We start from the raw sequence: 15,272 nt of genomic DNA, 5'->3' as shown, positions 1-15,272 counted from the left end.
AAGCTCATCTCTAAGTTGGGGAAACTGTCTTAATGTTGGAGGTTCACATGACCGCAGCCCCTGCCTGGTCCCGGGCACTAATGAGGGTGCTCAGTGCAAAAGGTGCCCCCACATGCAGGGCGAGTAGGCCCAACCCCCATGCTTCTACTACTTAAATTATCATTTGGATTAATACAGTCTTACCTCCAACATCCAAGTCAACCTTGTAATTGATGAAATGTGTATGAATAGTCCCCAGTGTATGGGACCCCACTCTGTGTCCATGTTCCTCACCGTTTTTCATAAAAAATGATGTGATTATATATCCTGTTGCATGAACTTTTGACTCTATAGCCCCATTTTGATAGAAAACATAATCAAACACATAGTCATAGTTGCCTAGCGTAGAAACAGTTCTTATAACAAGAACAGTGTTGGCCAAACCACCATAAAAAGAAGATCCTAGACTTGAGAAGTGACGTCTCAGAGGAATGCCAGAATTGAGTTCAAAGATGCAGATGGATCCTTTGTTTAGTACCCATTTATCTGAATCAAACAAGTAATGGGTGTCTATATAAGTAGCAAGGTAAGGACAGTCAATGCCACGAACCAGTTCATTGATAGAACGTCCAATGCCAAAGTGTCCATCCATAAACTTTGTTGACATCCCAGTTGGGGCATTGGAACCATAAATAGTTATTGATTCTTGGACGCCAAGCTCATAGACAATTCTTTCACTCTTGAATTTGATATCATATAGTCTGAGCCCTGTGTTTACATTAACCCCATATGAGAAACTCCAGTGTTGGAATAATACCTGATTATTTTTGACACTGTAGCGGGCATTTTGTGGTTCAAATTGCATAAGTATATCAGATAATGCAAGTTTTTGAGGCTTCAGTGAACCTATATCATCTTTGAGATGTGGCTTTTGCATCTTAACTATCTTTAAACTCCCTCTTGTATATTGCTCCTCTAAATCAGAAAGTGTGTCCAAATACTGACCATTATAAAATACTTTATCCACTTTCCACTTCTTTACATCAAGGTTTTTGTGGTTTACCAGTAGCTCTAATCCAGTTGGGTGTAGGAAAAAGCCACTGCCCCGTGTGTTATACATAATAGCAAACCAGGTGCTCCTGTCTCCAGATTGTAATCCTCTTGGAGCACTGGTCAAAGCAGCGAAGTATTCATTATCAGACTCATTATGTCCTAACACTTCTTTGAGGAAATATTTTGCTTTAGGAAACTCATTGAGAAGCAAATACCTTCTTATCTGAATGTACTCACTGCCAATTACAGGTCTACGATGATAAGGAAGTTTGCCTTTGTATTTTTTTACAGTAATATCACTAATATCTGTTGGTTTTGGAAGGGGTCCTACTACATACTCTTTAATTTCCGGTTCCCGATGGCTTCCAAAATAAACTATCACCAATGCTTCTCTTCTGGGTTTGGGTCCCCCCTTATCCAAATACATTAAGGCATCTTGTTTTTTTGGTGGTACAAGCTCCACTGAAAATATGCAGTTGGAAGCAGGTTCAGCCTCCGAGATGTCCACCAGATTCTCCTGGAGAGTTTTCTTTAAATAGCTTACCACTTCATCATATTCTTTAGGCATGAGATCCGCAAAAACCAAACTCTTGTGATCGTGCTTTAGGAACAAAACTTCTCTCTTTGCCAAACTGTAGGATTTTGGTTTTGGATCAAACAAATTGAACAGCAGCAAAGCTGAAATTGTTAGAATGGCAAGAATCAAAATTGCTGTAACAACTTTAACATTCATGTTTAGTCGTGGTAAATCAGCTCCTCTGCACACCTGAGAAGTTCCAGACTTGGCACAGAAAGAATGTTGCTCACTCATTCCCAGCCTGTTTACCTTGCTGGATAATAGAAAACTAAAAAAAAACTGGTAGAAGGGAGGGGAGAGGAACTGGATGCTCTAGGAAAGGTAATTGTGTGATTTAATTTGAAACTTTTTAGCTGAGGCTCCTGGAAAACCTTTCATACATCATGACTATATCCTGCTTTTTAGTCTTAAAGCGGAGTTCCGGGCATAAAATCGATATTTTTTTTTTGTGCCCCTCCGCTAGTTAGATATCACCTGAAAAGGAATTGGATAGTTAGGTTTTTTTTTTTTTTGTTTACTCACCTTGTAAATGAAGATCATAAATACTCACCTCAGAGTACTTCCTCCCTCAGCGCCGCGGCTCACCCCGTCACTTCCTGTCTCGCGATGATTCCTGGGAGCTGAACGTCATCGCTCCCAGGAATCAATGCGACGGCACCGGCCCCGCTCGTCACTTCCCGGGTGACGCCGCATTCCCCTGCTAAACAGCTTCTGGGCATGCCCAGAAGCTGTGGAGGAATGCGGCGCCGCACCGAAAGTGACGAGAGGGGCCGGTGCGGGCGCATTCTGGGACAAGAAGACGCAGAAGAAGACACAGAAGAGGACCGCGCCGGCTTCAGCTGCCCACAAGAGAGATGGAAACGCTGTGGAAGAAATTTTATAAGTAAGTATTTCTTCTAAAAGGTAAGTGCGAACCGGGACAGATCAGAGGCTAGCCATTGTGGAATGTGCTAGCCCTGACTGTCCCGGGGGTATGTTCAGTGAAAAATGACTTCTGTGCCCGGAACTCCGCTTTAAACTGCAAAGATGGTGTATACACCTTTTGTTGTTCTGTAAATGTTATATTCCTGTAACAAGTAAATAAATATGATTTTCAAGTAGAAATTATCTAATTTGTTAAAACACCATATGATATTTAAAAAAATTCTAATAACATTTTTGGTGCTAGCATTATATAAGATGCACTAAACCTTCACATTTTTAATAGTAATAGATAGGGCTGAAGCAACTAATCAAAATAATTGAATATAACCAATTATGAAAGTAGCTGTCAACTATTTTCATAATCGATTAGTTGGTTAGCCAAATAGTTGGCCTGCATACAAAATTCATTATTTGTGGGCAGATCAGAAAATACAGTGCAGCAAACATACAGCTCAGTACACCGTCCAGACCGGTCAGTAATTGCCTGAGAACTTGTGAATGTGTGAGGAGCGATGCCTCATGGGACATATAGTCCTGGGCAGGAGAAGGAAGTGAGTTATTGTAAAGGCAGAAGGTTTCTTACTTTGCTATAGGGGCACCCTATACTGTACTTTGCAGCTTGCTATAGGGGCACTCTGAAGGCAAGAGGAGCCAGAAGTGCTGGTAGGGGGACCCCAGAAGAGGAGAATCAGGGCTACTCTGTGCAAAACCATTGCAAGGGGCAGGTATCCACTGTTTACAATTACTTTAAGGGCTCTGTGCAAGGAAGATCAGCATCTGAAAGCAGAAGCTGAAGGCTGATAGACTTGAGTTAATATAAAGCGTTACAAATATGTTTAAAGTAAAAGTTTACCAGTATTGTGCATTTTATTTAAAATGATTATATCCATGAAAAAGTCTCAGCCTTTAGTACTATTTTAGTACTACTTTAATAAAAAGATTGATATCCACCTTTCATATAAGTTCATGTCTGACTCCCATTTAAAATACCCTTTATACCCAACTTCTGGGCATATTTATTACTATATACTGTATATATCCAATAAGTTATATACAGCATATATTATTATTGTTTTCACCATTTCACAGTATAAATTAACCTCTTAGTAGTGATTAGCAGCTGTATTTGTACTATAAAGGGCTGATTTTTGTTTTTTTAACCCCATCATGACAGGTGCTGGCCATTCACATATCTATTTATGGACAAGAACATTCGTACCAACATTTGTAGAAACATTCTTTGTACATTTAATGCATGGACAAATGTCCTTAAAAAATGTCACTTGTTTTTAACATAAAATGTTAAAATGAATGTAATTTCTGAATGAAAACCACACTGTCCAAAAATGTGTTTGATCCAGTAAAGTTTTCTTATTCTGCTTCTTCGAATGTTACTGTCACTGTGGTTAAAAAAGAATGTCGATTTGACCACACTAACGAATAGAAAATCAAACAAAAGTACTTTAAATGAACAATTTCCAATGAAAAATTTGTTTGTGTATGGCCAACATAAGTGACAGGAATCAAGCTGCCTGCCTATGACAAGCGTATCTGTCTTGTACAATATTATATTACAATCCTGTCTGAAAATTTTAGGTCTTTTACATTTTGTTTTCTTTAACTGCCTCCCACCCACAGTATAGACAAATGGCGGTGGGCGAGATCAGCTCGTTCTGGGCTGACGCTATATGAATATTTAATATTCATGCGGTTTGGTGATTTGTACACGACACTAGATCCATGTTATAAGATAGGTTTTATAAGTGTTAAGTGGAGTATATATTTGTGATTTACATGATTTCTGAATTTTACACTGATTATTGTACTTTGTTATAGATGTAATAACATATATATTATGGTTTGACGCACCCCTGAAGAAAGTAACATTGAAGCACGTCAGGTGCTTCTATTAAACATCATTGTTAGGATATTATGTTATGCTACTGTATATCTATTATTTACAAGTGCAATAAAGCCTATTAGCCACTTCATCTGTAAACCACAAATACTTTAAAATATTTTATTTTACTAATTCTTTGAATCAATAAAATACATGTTTTTATTATTACAAAAAGTTAGTGGCTACCTTTATAGTCATAGGGGAAAAATATCTCTTTAACTGTACATTAACCACTTTCCGTCTGCGTATAGCCAAAAGATGGCTACAGCGTGGGCTTCCAGTGCCGAGAGGGCGTCAATAGACATCCTCCCATGATCGAGCTGCTCGCGCGCCCCCTGCATCTCACGAGTGGGGCGCTCTGGGATCGTCGAGTCCTTCTAACTTGACTGATACAGCGGCCCTTTATGATGTGATCAGCTATCAGTCAATGAAACAAGGAAGTAAACAAAAGCCGATTATCATAATATCGTCATACACAGACATCGCTCAGTTGGTTGAAATTAAGCAGGAATTCTACCTAACAGCTGCACATGCAGCAGAGGGCCATCAACGAGTACCTGTGTGAGTATGGCACAACGACAGCCTGAGGCTGGCTTGACTTTTTTTTCTCCATGTCAATGGCTGCTGAAAAAGGATGCATGCACTATACTGTCACCATTTGAGAAGGCCACAAGGATGGTGAGCTATGACAATGCATGCATCAGTGACTCATACCCTGTTGTGTTCCTGCTGGAGCAGACTATGCGTGGCAATATGAACTTGGCAGTTTTGGAGGCATTGAAGTACAGCAAGACATACATCAACCCTTAACAGATGGTTTTCTCAGAACCCTTGGGAGTAGTACGTGGCTGGGAGGAGGCAGTTCCAGATACTGTAATCCACAGTAACCCTGAGGAGTCTGCTTCTCATGCCTCCGCAAACTTGCAGTGCATGGGCTCCCTCATTCTTCAAAACCTGCAAAAGGACCCGAGAATATGTGGCATCAAGGAGAAGGATCACTATTGGCTGGCAACCTTCCCTGACCAGCATTACAGGGGTAACGTTTTGGAACTCATCCCGTCCCCACAGAGTGAGCAGAAGATGAAATCTCTTCAGGACGCCTTAAAGAAGAATTTATGTAATGCCTTTCCCAACTCTGCTAGGTTACAGTCTGGTGGAAAACATAGTTTTGAGGCTTCTGTCAAGAGAGGAGTGGTTGGGAAGACGGCTGCCTCAGTGATGCCTTTCAATGTTTTTTTTTTAATCCTTGGCACCCAGGGCTGTCAGCTTCCACATCCCATCTGCAGCATATGGTGGGAGATTATCTAGGGGTTTGGGGTGAGGGGTGAAAAGAGACATGGAGACCTTTTCAGTTAACTATCCACTGGGTTACTGTGTCATGAGAATAGACCACTGGCCAGAACTTTCCCTGTATGCAACATGCCCTGCATCCAGTGTGCTTTTCCGAATGAGCATTCAGTGCTGCCGGAAGTTTTCTGACAGATAAGAGAACCTCTATAGGGCTACAGTGTGAAGGCACCACCGACACCCAAAGACCAATTTTTTTACTTTCGATAGTTTTTATTGAGAAATTTTCCAGTACAGAAATAAACAAAAAGAAACAACAATAAATGTGACATAGTAGGTATGGTGATACATGGAACAATAGGCAGGAAAAATAAGTGGATAAAGGGGTGTTGTCCCACAAGAGAAATCGCATCAATGTAAAAAACCATAACAAGTGATTGGGTATGGTCCTGACAGGCCGAAGCCCAAATTGGGGAAACAACGGCACAATGCCCAATTGAATAAAAGGGAAAGACCAATCACATATTAGAGTATACCTATCCAAGCGAAATATAGGAGTAACCTCCAGGAGGAGGAGTGGGAAAGGACGCCGTGCCCCCCAAGGGTGGCGATACATCCAGGTCCAGTCCGGTCCCCCTCCGAGGGCCAGTCCGAAAATCTCTGGAATGGTCGAAGGGAGTTTGAGGGGGAACAGAAGGGGAGGGAGACACAGAGATGAAAAGAGACAAAAGAGAAAAAAGGGATAGGGTGGCAACAGGAGAAGGAATGAGAGGAATGAGCAAAACAGTCCTGCACAGGGTTTATAAAGATACTTGCACATATTTGGCCCAAGGTTCCCAAACCGCTTCATATTTAGGGACCGTGTCGTTAATCACACTAGACAGCTTCTCTTGTGACATGATCCAAGAGATCTTGAGTTTGCATTCTCGGAGAGAAACCCTAGGCGTTTTCCAGGCCCTGGCAATAGTAATTATGGCACCGATGAGGATGAACTGTAATAGTATGCGGGCCGGTTTGGGAAGCTTGGGAACTCGATCATTTAGCAGTGCGATAAGGGGCGATTGCTGTATAGGGTGGTCGAGCACTTTGCGAATGATCTGGAACAACTTATTCCAGAAAGGTCTAAGCTTAGGGCAAGACCCCCAGGTATGTAAATAGTCTCCCCTAGCGCCGCAACCCCTATAACAAAGGGGACTGGCACTAGGGAACATGGTAGCAATACGAGTAGGGACCAAGTACCATCTTGTAATCAGTTTAACGTTAGCTTCAATAAGAGACACGTTCATGATACCTTTGTAAGAGCGAAGAAGGCAGGTGCCCCAACGGTCCAGATCCCAGTCCATCTCCAGGTCCCTCTCCCAATCAAGGGCATACTTAGGCTTCGCCTCAGCGCTAGCTAGAGCAGAGTAAATTAGAGAGATCCCACCTCGTGTATCCTGAGCCTCAGCACACCAACGTTCGTAGCCTGTGACCTGCGGGGGTTCCGGCTTGTTGTACCAAATGGAGTGTAAGAAGTGAGATATTTGGGAATGCCTAAATCTTTCTGTAAGCGGCATTTTGAGGGTAGAGACACAATGTGGGAAGGAGAGAGGACCCATGGAGTTAAAAAAATGTCCTATACGGAACAAACCTTTATTGAGCCACCAGTGGAATGTTTTAATGTTTTGACCCGGGGGAAAATTGGGGTTATTGAAGATATGAGTGAGGGGTTTAAGTTTAGACACTAGGGCAGGGTGTTTAATGAGTTGATCATGGAGGGAGAAGGAGTGGGAAAGGGTAGGAGCAAGTATAGGGGGCCTATTTTTCGGGGGGCACCAGGCCAGGAAGTCAAGCGTGAACTGGGGTACCGCCTGACGTTCCAGGTGGACCCAGTCCGGTTTCCCTCCCCTGCGATAGATAGTGGAGAATTGTGCTAGTTGGGCAGCTAGATAGTAGCGGCGCAGGTGGGGAAGAGCAATTCCTCCTTGTTGGCGGGAACGGAAGAGAGTCGATTTGTCAAAGCACCCCAGACGAAGCGAACAATGGCGGATTGTAAGTCTTGCAAATGAGCACAAGGGACAGGGATCGGGAGGGAGCGAAAGAGGTACAGGATGCGGGGGAGTAGCGTCATTTTAACGGCATTAATTCTGCCCAACCAGGAGAGATTGTGGGAAGACCAAGTGGAAAGGTCCGCTTTGAGTTTTTTTATAAGGGGAGGATAATTAGCGGTATACAGAGAGCTAATGGAGGGGGTGAGTTGAGTACCCAAATAGGGGATGGAGCCAGAGCTCCAGCTAAAAGGGAAAGTGGATTGTAACGTAGAAAGTTCAGCGGGGGATAGTGATACATTAAGGGCGCTGGATTTAGCCATATTGACCTTGAGGCCTGATAAGTTACCGAACAACCAAAGGGTGTGGAGAAGGTTAGGTACTGTGATTAGGGGGTTGGTGATAAACAATAACATATCGTCCGCGAATAACGCGCATTTATGCTCAATATCTCCACTAGGGACTCCCCAAATGTCAGGATTTCGACGTATAGCAATAGCCAAGGTCTCAATCGCAATGGCGAAGATCAGTGGTGACAGGGGACACCCTTGTCGGGTGCCCCTAGCGATGGGGAATGAGTCGGAGTAGCAGCCTTGGAGACGGACCCGAGCAGACGGGGAGGAGTACAATGCCCGGAGGGTACCTGTGAAGCGGGGGCCAAAAGACCAATTTTTTAAACACCTGTTTGACAGGTGCATATAATTTAAATTTTTGACAGTAAGGCCAATTCTTGCTTTCATCAACAGTACCTCCTATAGGGTTACGGTGTGAAGGCACCACCAACTGCCAAAGACCAATTTTTCCGCACCTGTTACTTTTATCCAAGGTTTTCAAAAGAGAAACAGAATTTATTCAAAAAATTTCCAATGTTGTTCCAAGTGCACTAAATTGTGGTCTCATCATTCAGACTAGCTCCCCAAGCCGTTGTTTATAAAATAAAGAAAGCTTGAATGAAAAATTGAATTTTCTGGCTTTATATTTTTTATTTTTTGGCATTATTGCTGCAGCAGGCTCTATACACAGTACTGATGTGCCACATTACAGGCAGAGTAAGCGGACCCCCCAGGCACTATGTTTAAATACATTTTTATTGTTATTTTTCATTTCTAACCACCCCAAGGAATTTGATAGGAGGCAGGGTGAATATTTTGTAGATTTCATTTTTTGTCACAAGGTTTTGCAAAATAAAAAAATAAAATAAAAAATACATGAGATAAGACCGCTAAGATTGCATTTACATGATAGCGGACCGCCGGCTGAAAAGAACTATACCAAAATGATAAAGGTGAAAGTATATACTCCAAAATGGTGTATATTCCTCGCGCCTATGGATGTCCTATTGGGAGGGGGGGGGAGAGGGGTATATCTATTTATCTATTTATTTATTGGGTTTATTAATTTAATCATTCTGAACCACTCAACCTTTGCCCACCATTTCTTTTACCCAGGATATTGGCAAGCAGTTGTCCATCCCTGGATAGTAATAGCAAGCCCTATATCAAATCCCAAATACTTTGGGATTTTACCCTTCATATACCAAAATGATACCTGCAGGCATCATTCCAGTATAACCACTCAAAATCCAGCAAAGTACCAGTATGTTGATGGTCCTTGTTGGCCATCTATGTAATGTTCTTTTTTCCTGCAGCCTTTGGGAGAAAAGATTTCTCCATTTATATTAATTGAGTGTGTGGTATGCCCACCATTAGAATATACCGCCCTACATACACCCACTTCTAATGTTGGGCATAAGGGTAACATTCTTTTTTTTTTTCGTTTAGGCCGTGGGCTGAATTTAAAAAAGAACCCAGCAGATTAAAAACGATGTGGATGAAGAAATCTCTGCCACAAAAAGTGAAAACAATATATGCCGAAGCATAGGGGCGAACTGCCCACTGACCACTCCAGGCCCCATGCTTGGGCATATACATTATTTTTTTAACTGCAGATGAGAAATCTCCACCTGCAGCACTGCAACCACTGACATATGTATTTTGAGAGCACACCCTGCTGCAGTCAGAATAAACATATCAGTGCTGCAGCTGAATGGCTATCCTGCAAAGCAAATAATGCGTAACAATAAAACACATTAACTAAATAAAACGACAACTATTTTTTTACTTTTTTTATTTTTTTTATTTTTTATGTTCTCTTTTACTTTTATTTAACTGTTTTTGTAACTAATAAACTGTAAACTTTCCAGGCTGTGATTTTAGGGTCTCTCAAAATGTGATTTCCTGACTATCTAACATCTTTGGAGAACTTGTGTGAATGTGTAGCCTAGTCTTGCTGTACCCTATACTAATACTCCACTAGTGTGTGGTAGCGACGGAGGCAGTCCTTGATGCAGAGGCCAGGTTGGCCAAAGCAGGAGGGACAGAAAAAGTGGGTGTCTCATCTTATTCCATATGCACCAAATTGCCTATATAAGGGCAGCAGCTGCACTAGTGTAGTGCTGTCTAATCTGCACCTTCACCTGTATACCTGTTCCTGTGATCTGTGCTTGATTCCTGTGTTTGACCCGGCTTATCCTGACCATGTTTGCTCTCCACCTATTCTGACCTGGGCTTGCCTTAAAGACTTTGTTATATCTTCCATCTGCCTGATATCCTGTTGCCAACCTCTGCCTGCATCTTGACCATTCTTTGTCTGCTGTTTATGCTTATACCTGATCCTCCGTTGCTAGCCTGGCTTGTCTGACCCTGCATCCAGTTATCCATCTGCTGTGTGTCTTCATCTGCTGTTTCTGTTGCCATCTGCTGCTTCAGCCATCCAGCCCAGCTCAGATGATGCACCTGCCGCACACTTCTGCAACCAACAGAAGATTTTTCAGGCACTCTTACCTCACTGTGCTCTCGCGGCCACTGTCACAACACCAGTGGTCCTTGAGCCGAGGCTGTACGAGAAGTTCCCCTCTACATGTCAGGCTCTGCCACAAGGTACATGACAGAGTTGGTATGAGGTAGATGCATCTGTTTTTTCCTTTTTACATACCTTTTTGGAGGGTGCTACAAATCAGACACTTTCCTAACAGAATCTGGACTGGTAAACATGCGCCACCTTCCCTGACAGAGTTTGACATACTATGTCTGGCATTGTCTCCAATCCATCATGGGCTCTCGACATCCTATAAATTACTCACCTGCTGGACAGATTTCCAACCCCCTACCTATCTGCTACACTAGGAGCAGGATCTGGGGAAAACTTTCACGGCAAAGCAGAAGGAGAGGATCCTGCTGCTTTCACATGCCATTTCTATATCGAATAGAATTTAAGAAATCAGTTTTAAAATCATGTCTTGGTGGTACAGAGTAATTGGAATTCTTCATAAACTCTTCCCGAACTCCTCTTTGCTGTGCTGGAGATGTGGTAAACCGAAGGGTTCCATGTTGCACGTCTTCTGGACATGCTTCAAGACTTCTGGAACCAAATGAGGGAAATCGTACTCAAATTGACCGATTTATTAATCTAAAAAATTATCCGGCTGCCTTCCTCCTACATCTTGCTCCAATCTCGACCAAACATTATAAGAAATTGCTTCTAATCCATCTTTTGAATGCTGCAAAGGCATGCATCCTTTTGTTATGGAAACAAACTACTGCTCCACCGCTTAGCCTTTAGTCCTGCAAAATCAATTAAATTCAGCTTATGGAAGAGACTGTAGCATCCGCCATTGGCACTGGGGAACAATATCGTAAAAACCTGGTTCTATTAGGCTGACTTTATATACTCGTAAGCATACCAGACATTCTGTGTGCTCTTTAAGTACTACCTCAACGTTAGATAGGCTGTTAAATTGTTTTCTGAATAGTTAAGATGATTACATGTTCGCAGTCATACAGCTGAGGGGTCAATGTTATGTCTTTTGCCAGATATACACAATCTCAGCCTGTTTTTTCGTTATGGAAATATTTCTGAGACTGTGTATTGCTTTTTCCAGATGGAATTATGAGCTCTGTATATCTCTCAGGATTTTTCTGCAATACTAAGTTATATAACTGTCTGTATTTCCTTTTTGCAAAAAAAAATAAAAATAAATAAATAAAGAATAAAAAAAAAATGAATAAATAGTAGTGACTTATCCAACCCAAAAAACCCCCTTGCCTGTTCTGTTCATAGAGGGCCATAGGGAGATTCAGTTAGGGATTAACAGTGTAAAAGCCAGAATCTTTTGCTGTACTTCTACTCCCTCCCTGCATTAGGGCAAAATTCACACCTATGGGGTTTTAATGCAGTGCAGTTGGCGTTATATGTTTTACATGTATTCATCGCTATGGAAGGTGTGTTTAATTGGAAACTGCACCAAAGATGCAGCAAGCAAGAATTTGTATTGCACTCCACTAAACATTAAAATAATTTTTTAATTATGGGTCCTAAATATTGCATATACTGGGGAGGAACCACTTTAAATAAACTCTATTTAAAAGCTATTGTGTGATACTCATAAAGTTAGTATACAGTATATAAAGAAATAAACAAAACAGAACAAAAACCACTGCAAACCATATCCCATTCAAAAGACCATTTATTGCAGAAAATATTAAATCACTGAGGTATACCTATCCCCATTAAAAACCCACCCACTCTTATACCCCTGTATAATTTATACAATAAATGGTCTGTATGATTAGTCATAATTTGTGGTGGTTTTTGTCCTGTTTTGTTTATTATATACAGAATACTTTATGAGTATCACACAATAGGTGTTCATTGTACTCTATTAAAAATGGTTCCTTCTTGGTATTGGTATGTAAAGTCACTGAAGACTCCAGAAGGGTGAAGGGTTTGTAGGCCTCAATCTCAGTATTAGGTCTTCAAATATTACCCTTCCAATTCATTCTGCAGGCAACAGTGACAATTCTTTTCAAAAATCTTACTTCATGCCCCTGTAATTGCCTCCCTGCTTACCTACATACCCTTGAAAAATTATTCATACCCCGTGAAATTTTCCACATTTAGTCATATTACAACCAAAAACGTAATTGTATGTTATTGCCATTTTATGTGATAGACCAACATAAAGTGGCATATAATTGTGAAGTGGAAGGAAAATGATAAATAGTTTTCAACATTTTTTACAAATAAATACCTGAAAAGTGTGGCATGCATTTGTATTCAGCCCCCTTTACTCTGATACCCCTAACTAAAATTTAGTGGAACCAATTGCCTTCAGAAGTCATCTAATTGGAAAACAGAGTTTACCTGTGTGTAATTCAATCTCAGTATATATGCAGCTGTTCTGTGAAGCCCTCAAAGGTTTGTTAGAGAACCTTAGTTAACAAATAGCATCACAAAGGCAAAGGAACACACCAGACAGGTCAGGGATAAAGTTGTGGAGAAGGTTAAAGCAGGGTTAGATTATAAAAAAGGTATCCCAAGTTTTGAACATCTTACGGAGCACTGTTCAATACATGATCCAAAAATGCAAAGAGTATGGCACAACTGCAAATCTACCAAGACATGGTCGTCCACCTAAACTGACAGGCCAGGCAAGGAGAGCATTCATCAGAGATGCAGCCAAGAGGCCCATTGTAACTCTGGAGAAGCTGCAGAGATCTACAGCTCAGGTGGGAGAATCTGTCCACAGGACACTTATTAGTTGTGCACTCCACAAATCTGGTCTTTATGGAAGTGTGGCAAGAAGAAAGCCATTGTTAAAAGAAAGCCATAAGAAGTCCCATTTGCCGTTTGCAAGAAGCCATGTGGGGGACACAGCAAACATGTGCAAGAAGGTGCTCTGGTCAGATGAGACCAAAATTTAACTTTTTGGTCTAAAGGCAAAACGCTATGTGTGGCAGAAAACTAAGACTGCACATCACCCTGAACACACCATCCCCTGTGAAACATGGTGGTGGCAGCATCTTGTTGTGGGGATGCTTTTCTTCAGCAGGGAGAGGGAAGCTGGTCAGAGTTGGTGGGAAGATGGATGGAGTCAAATACAGGGCAATCTTAGAAGAAAACCTGTTATAGTCTGCAAAAGACTTGAGACTGGGATTGAGGTTTACCTTCCAGCAGGACAACAACCCTAAAAATACAGCCAGAACTACAATGGAATGGTTTATATCAAAGCATATTCATGTGTTAGAATGGCCCAGTCAAAGTCCAGACCTAAACCTGATTGAGAATGTGTGGCAAGACTTGAAAATTGCTGTTCACAGATGCTCTCCATCCAATCGGACTGAGCTTGAGCTATTTTGCAAAGAAGAATGGGCAAAAATGTTACTCTCTAGATGTGCAAAGCTGGTAGAGACATCCCCAAAAAGACTTGCAGCTGTAATTACAGCAAAAGGTGGATTTATAAAGTATTGACACAGGAGGGCTGAATACAAATGCACGCCGCACTTTTCACATATTGATTTGTAAAAAAATATAAAAAACATTTATCTTTTTCCTTCCACTTCTAAATTATGTGCCACTTTGTGTTGGTCTATTACATAAAATCCCAATAAAATACATTTATGTTTTTGGTTGTAACATGACAAAATGTGGAAAATTTCAAGTATGAATACTTTTTCAAGGCACTGTAATAGTTCTTACAGAGCTTGAAGTGAAATTATTGGCATCCCTTGCAAAAAAAAAAAAACTTTCAGAGAGCCAATAAGACTAAAAAAAAGTCCCCCTGCAAAATGAGGCTGCTTAGGTGGTAATAAGGAAACAGTGGGTGTGGAAAAGGACAATTTCATCAGTTTCTTAAGGAGAAGGGAAAGGAAGATTTAAAAAAAATCTACAATTACATTTTCAGTTGCAGCGCCATATTAATAGGTGAGAACAGATAAAATTGCTTCTTATGCCCCATACACACGTGCAGATTATCTGCAGACTTTTGTCTGCAGACTTACCTTTTCTATGTAGTGCAAGGGCCTGCTGGATTGCATACAAATTGAAAGTGTTTAGGTTTGACCTCATATTATATGGTTTTGGTAAGTCTGCAGACAAAAGTCTGCAGATAATCTGCACGTGTGTATGGGGCATTAGGCAAATAAAATGAGGCATTATACAATTACTCTTACCCATTTCTGTTTGCGTCAACACTTTTATAATGCTTATGCCCCATACACACGTGCAGATTATCTGCAGACTTTTGTCTGCAGACTTACCAAAACCATATAATATGAGGTCAAACCTAAACACTTTCAATTTGTATGCAATCCGGCAGGCCCTTGCACTACATAGAAAAGGTAAGTCTGCAGACAAAAGTCTGCAGATAATCTGCACGTGTGTATGGGGCTTTAGTCTACAACTGTCTGAGCTCTTACCTCACTGACAACAATCTTCTTGACTCCTTATGGTCCGGCTTTTGCTTACTGCACTCCACTGAAACTGCCCTACTGAAACTCACTAACTGCTAAAACCAACGACCACAACTCCATACTCATATCACTAGACCTCTCTGCAGCCTTTGATACTGTTGACATCCCCTTCCCCTCAAAAAACTCCACTCTCTTGGCCTTCAGGACTCTGCTCTCTCCTGTTTCTCCTCCTATCTATTAAAGCGCTCCTTCGGTGTTACCTATAACTTTGTTTA

The 15,272-nt window shown here is 41.3% G+C and overlaps 1 protein-coding gene across 1 annotated transcript in view; it reads right to left on the bottom strand.

The window, feature by feature from the left end:
- The window catches only part of LOC309567450 (uncharacterized protein), a 133,256-nt gene that overhangs the window by 79,615 nt on the left and 38,369 nt on the right, over nt 1-15,272 (bottom strand). Inside the window, 3 exon segments of the mRNA XM_082272839.1 lie at nt 184-1,862; nt 6,960-7,116; nt 10,416-10,555. Of these exon segments, the coding sequence (XP_082128965.1) occupies nt 184-1,862; nt 6,960-7,116; nt 10,416-10,555 (1,976 nt within the window).

This window comes from Pelophylax lessonae (genome assembly GCF_965119305.1).
Source record: "Pelophylax lessonae genome assembly, chromosome: 11".
Lineage (NCBI taxonomy): Eukaryota > Metazoa > Chordata > Amphibia > Anura > Ranidae > Pelophylax > Pelophylax lessonae.
This window is presented reverse-complemented; position numbering and strand designations above follow the sequence as displayed.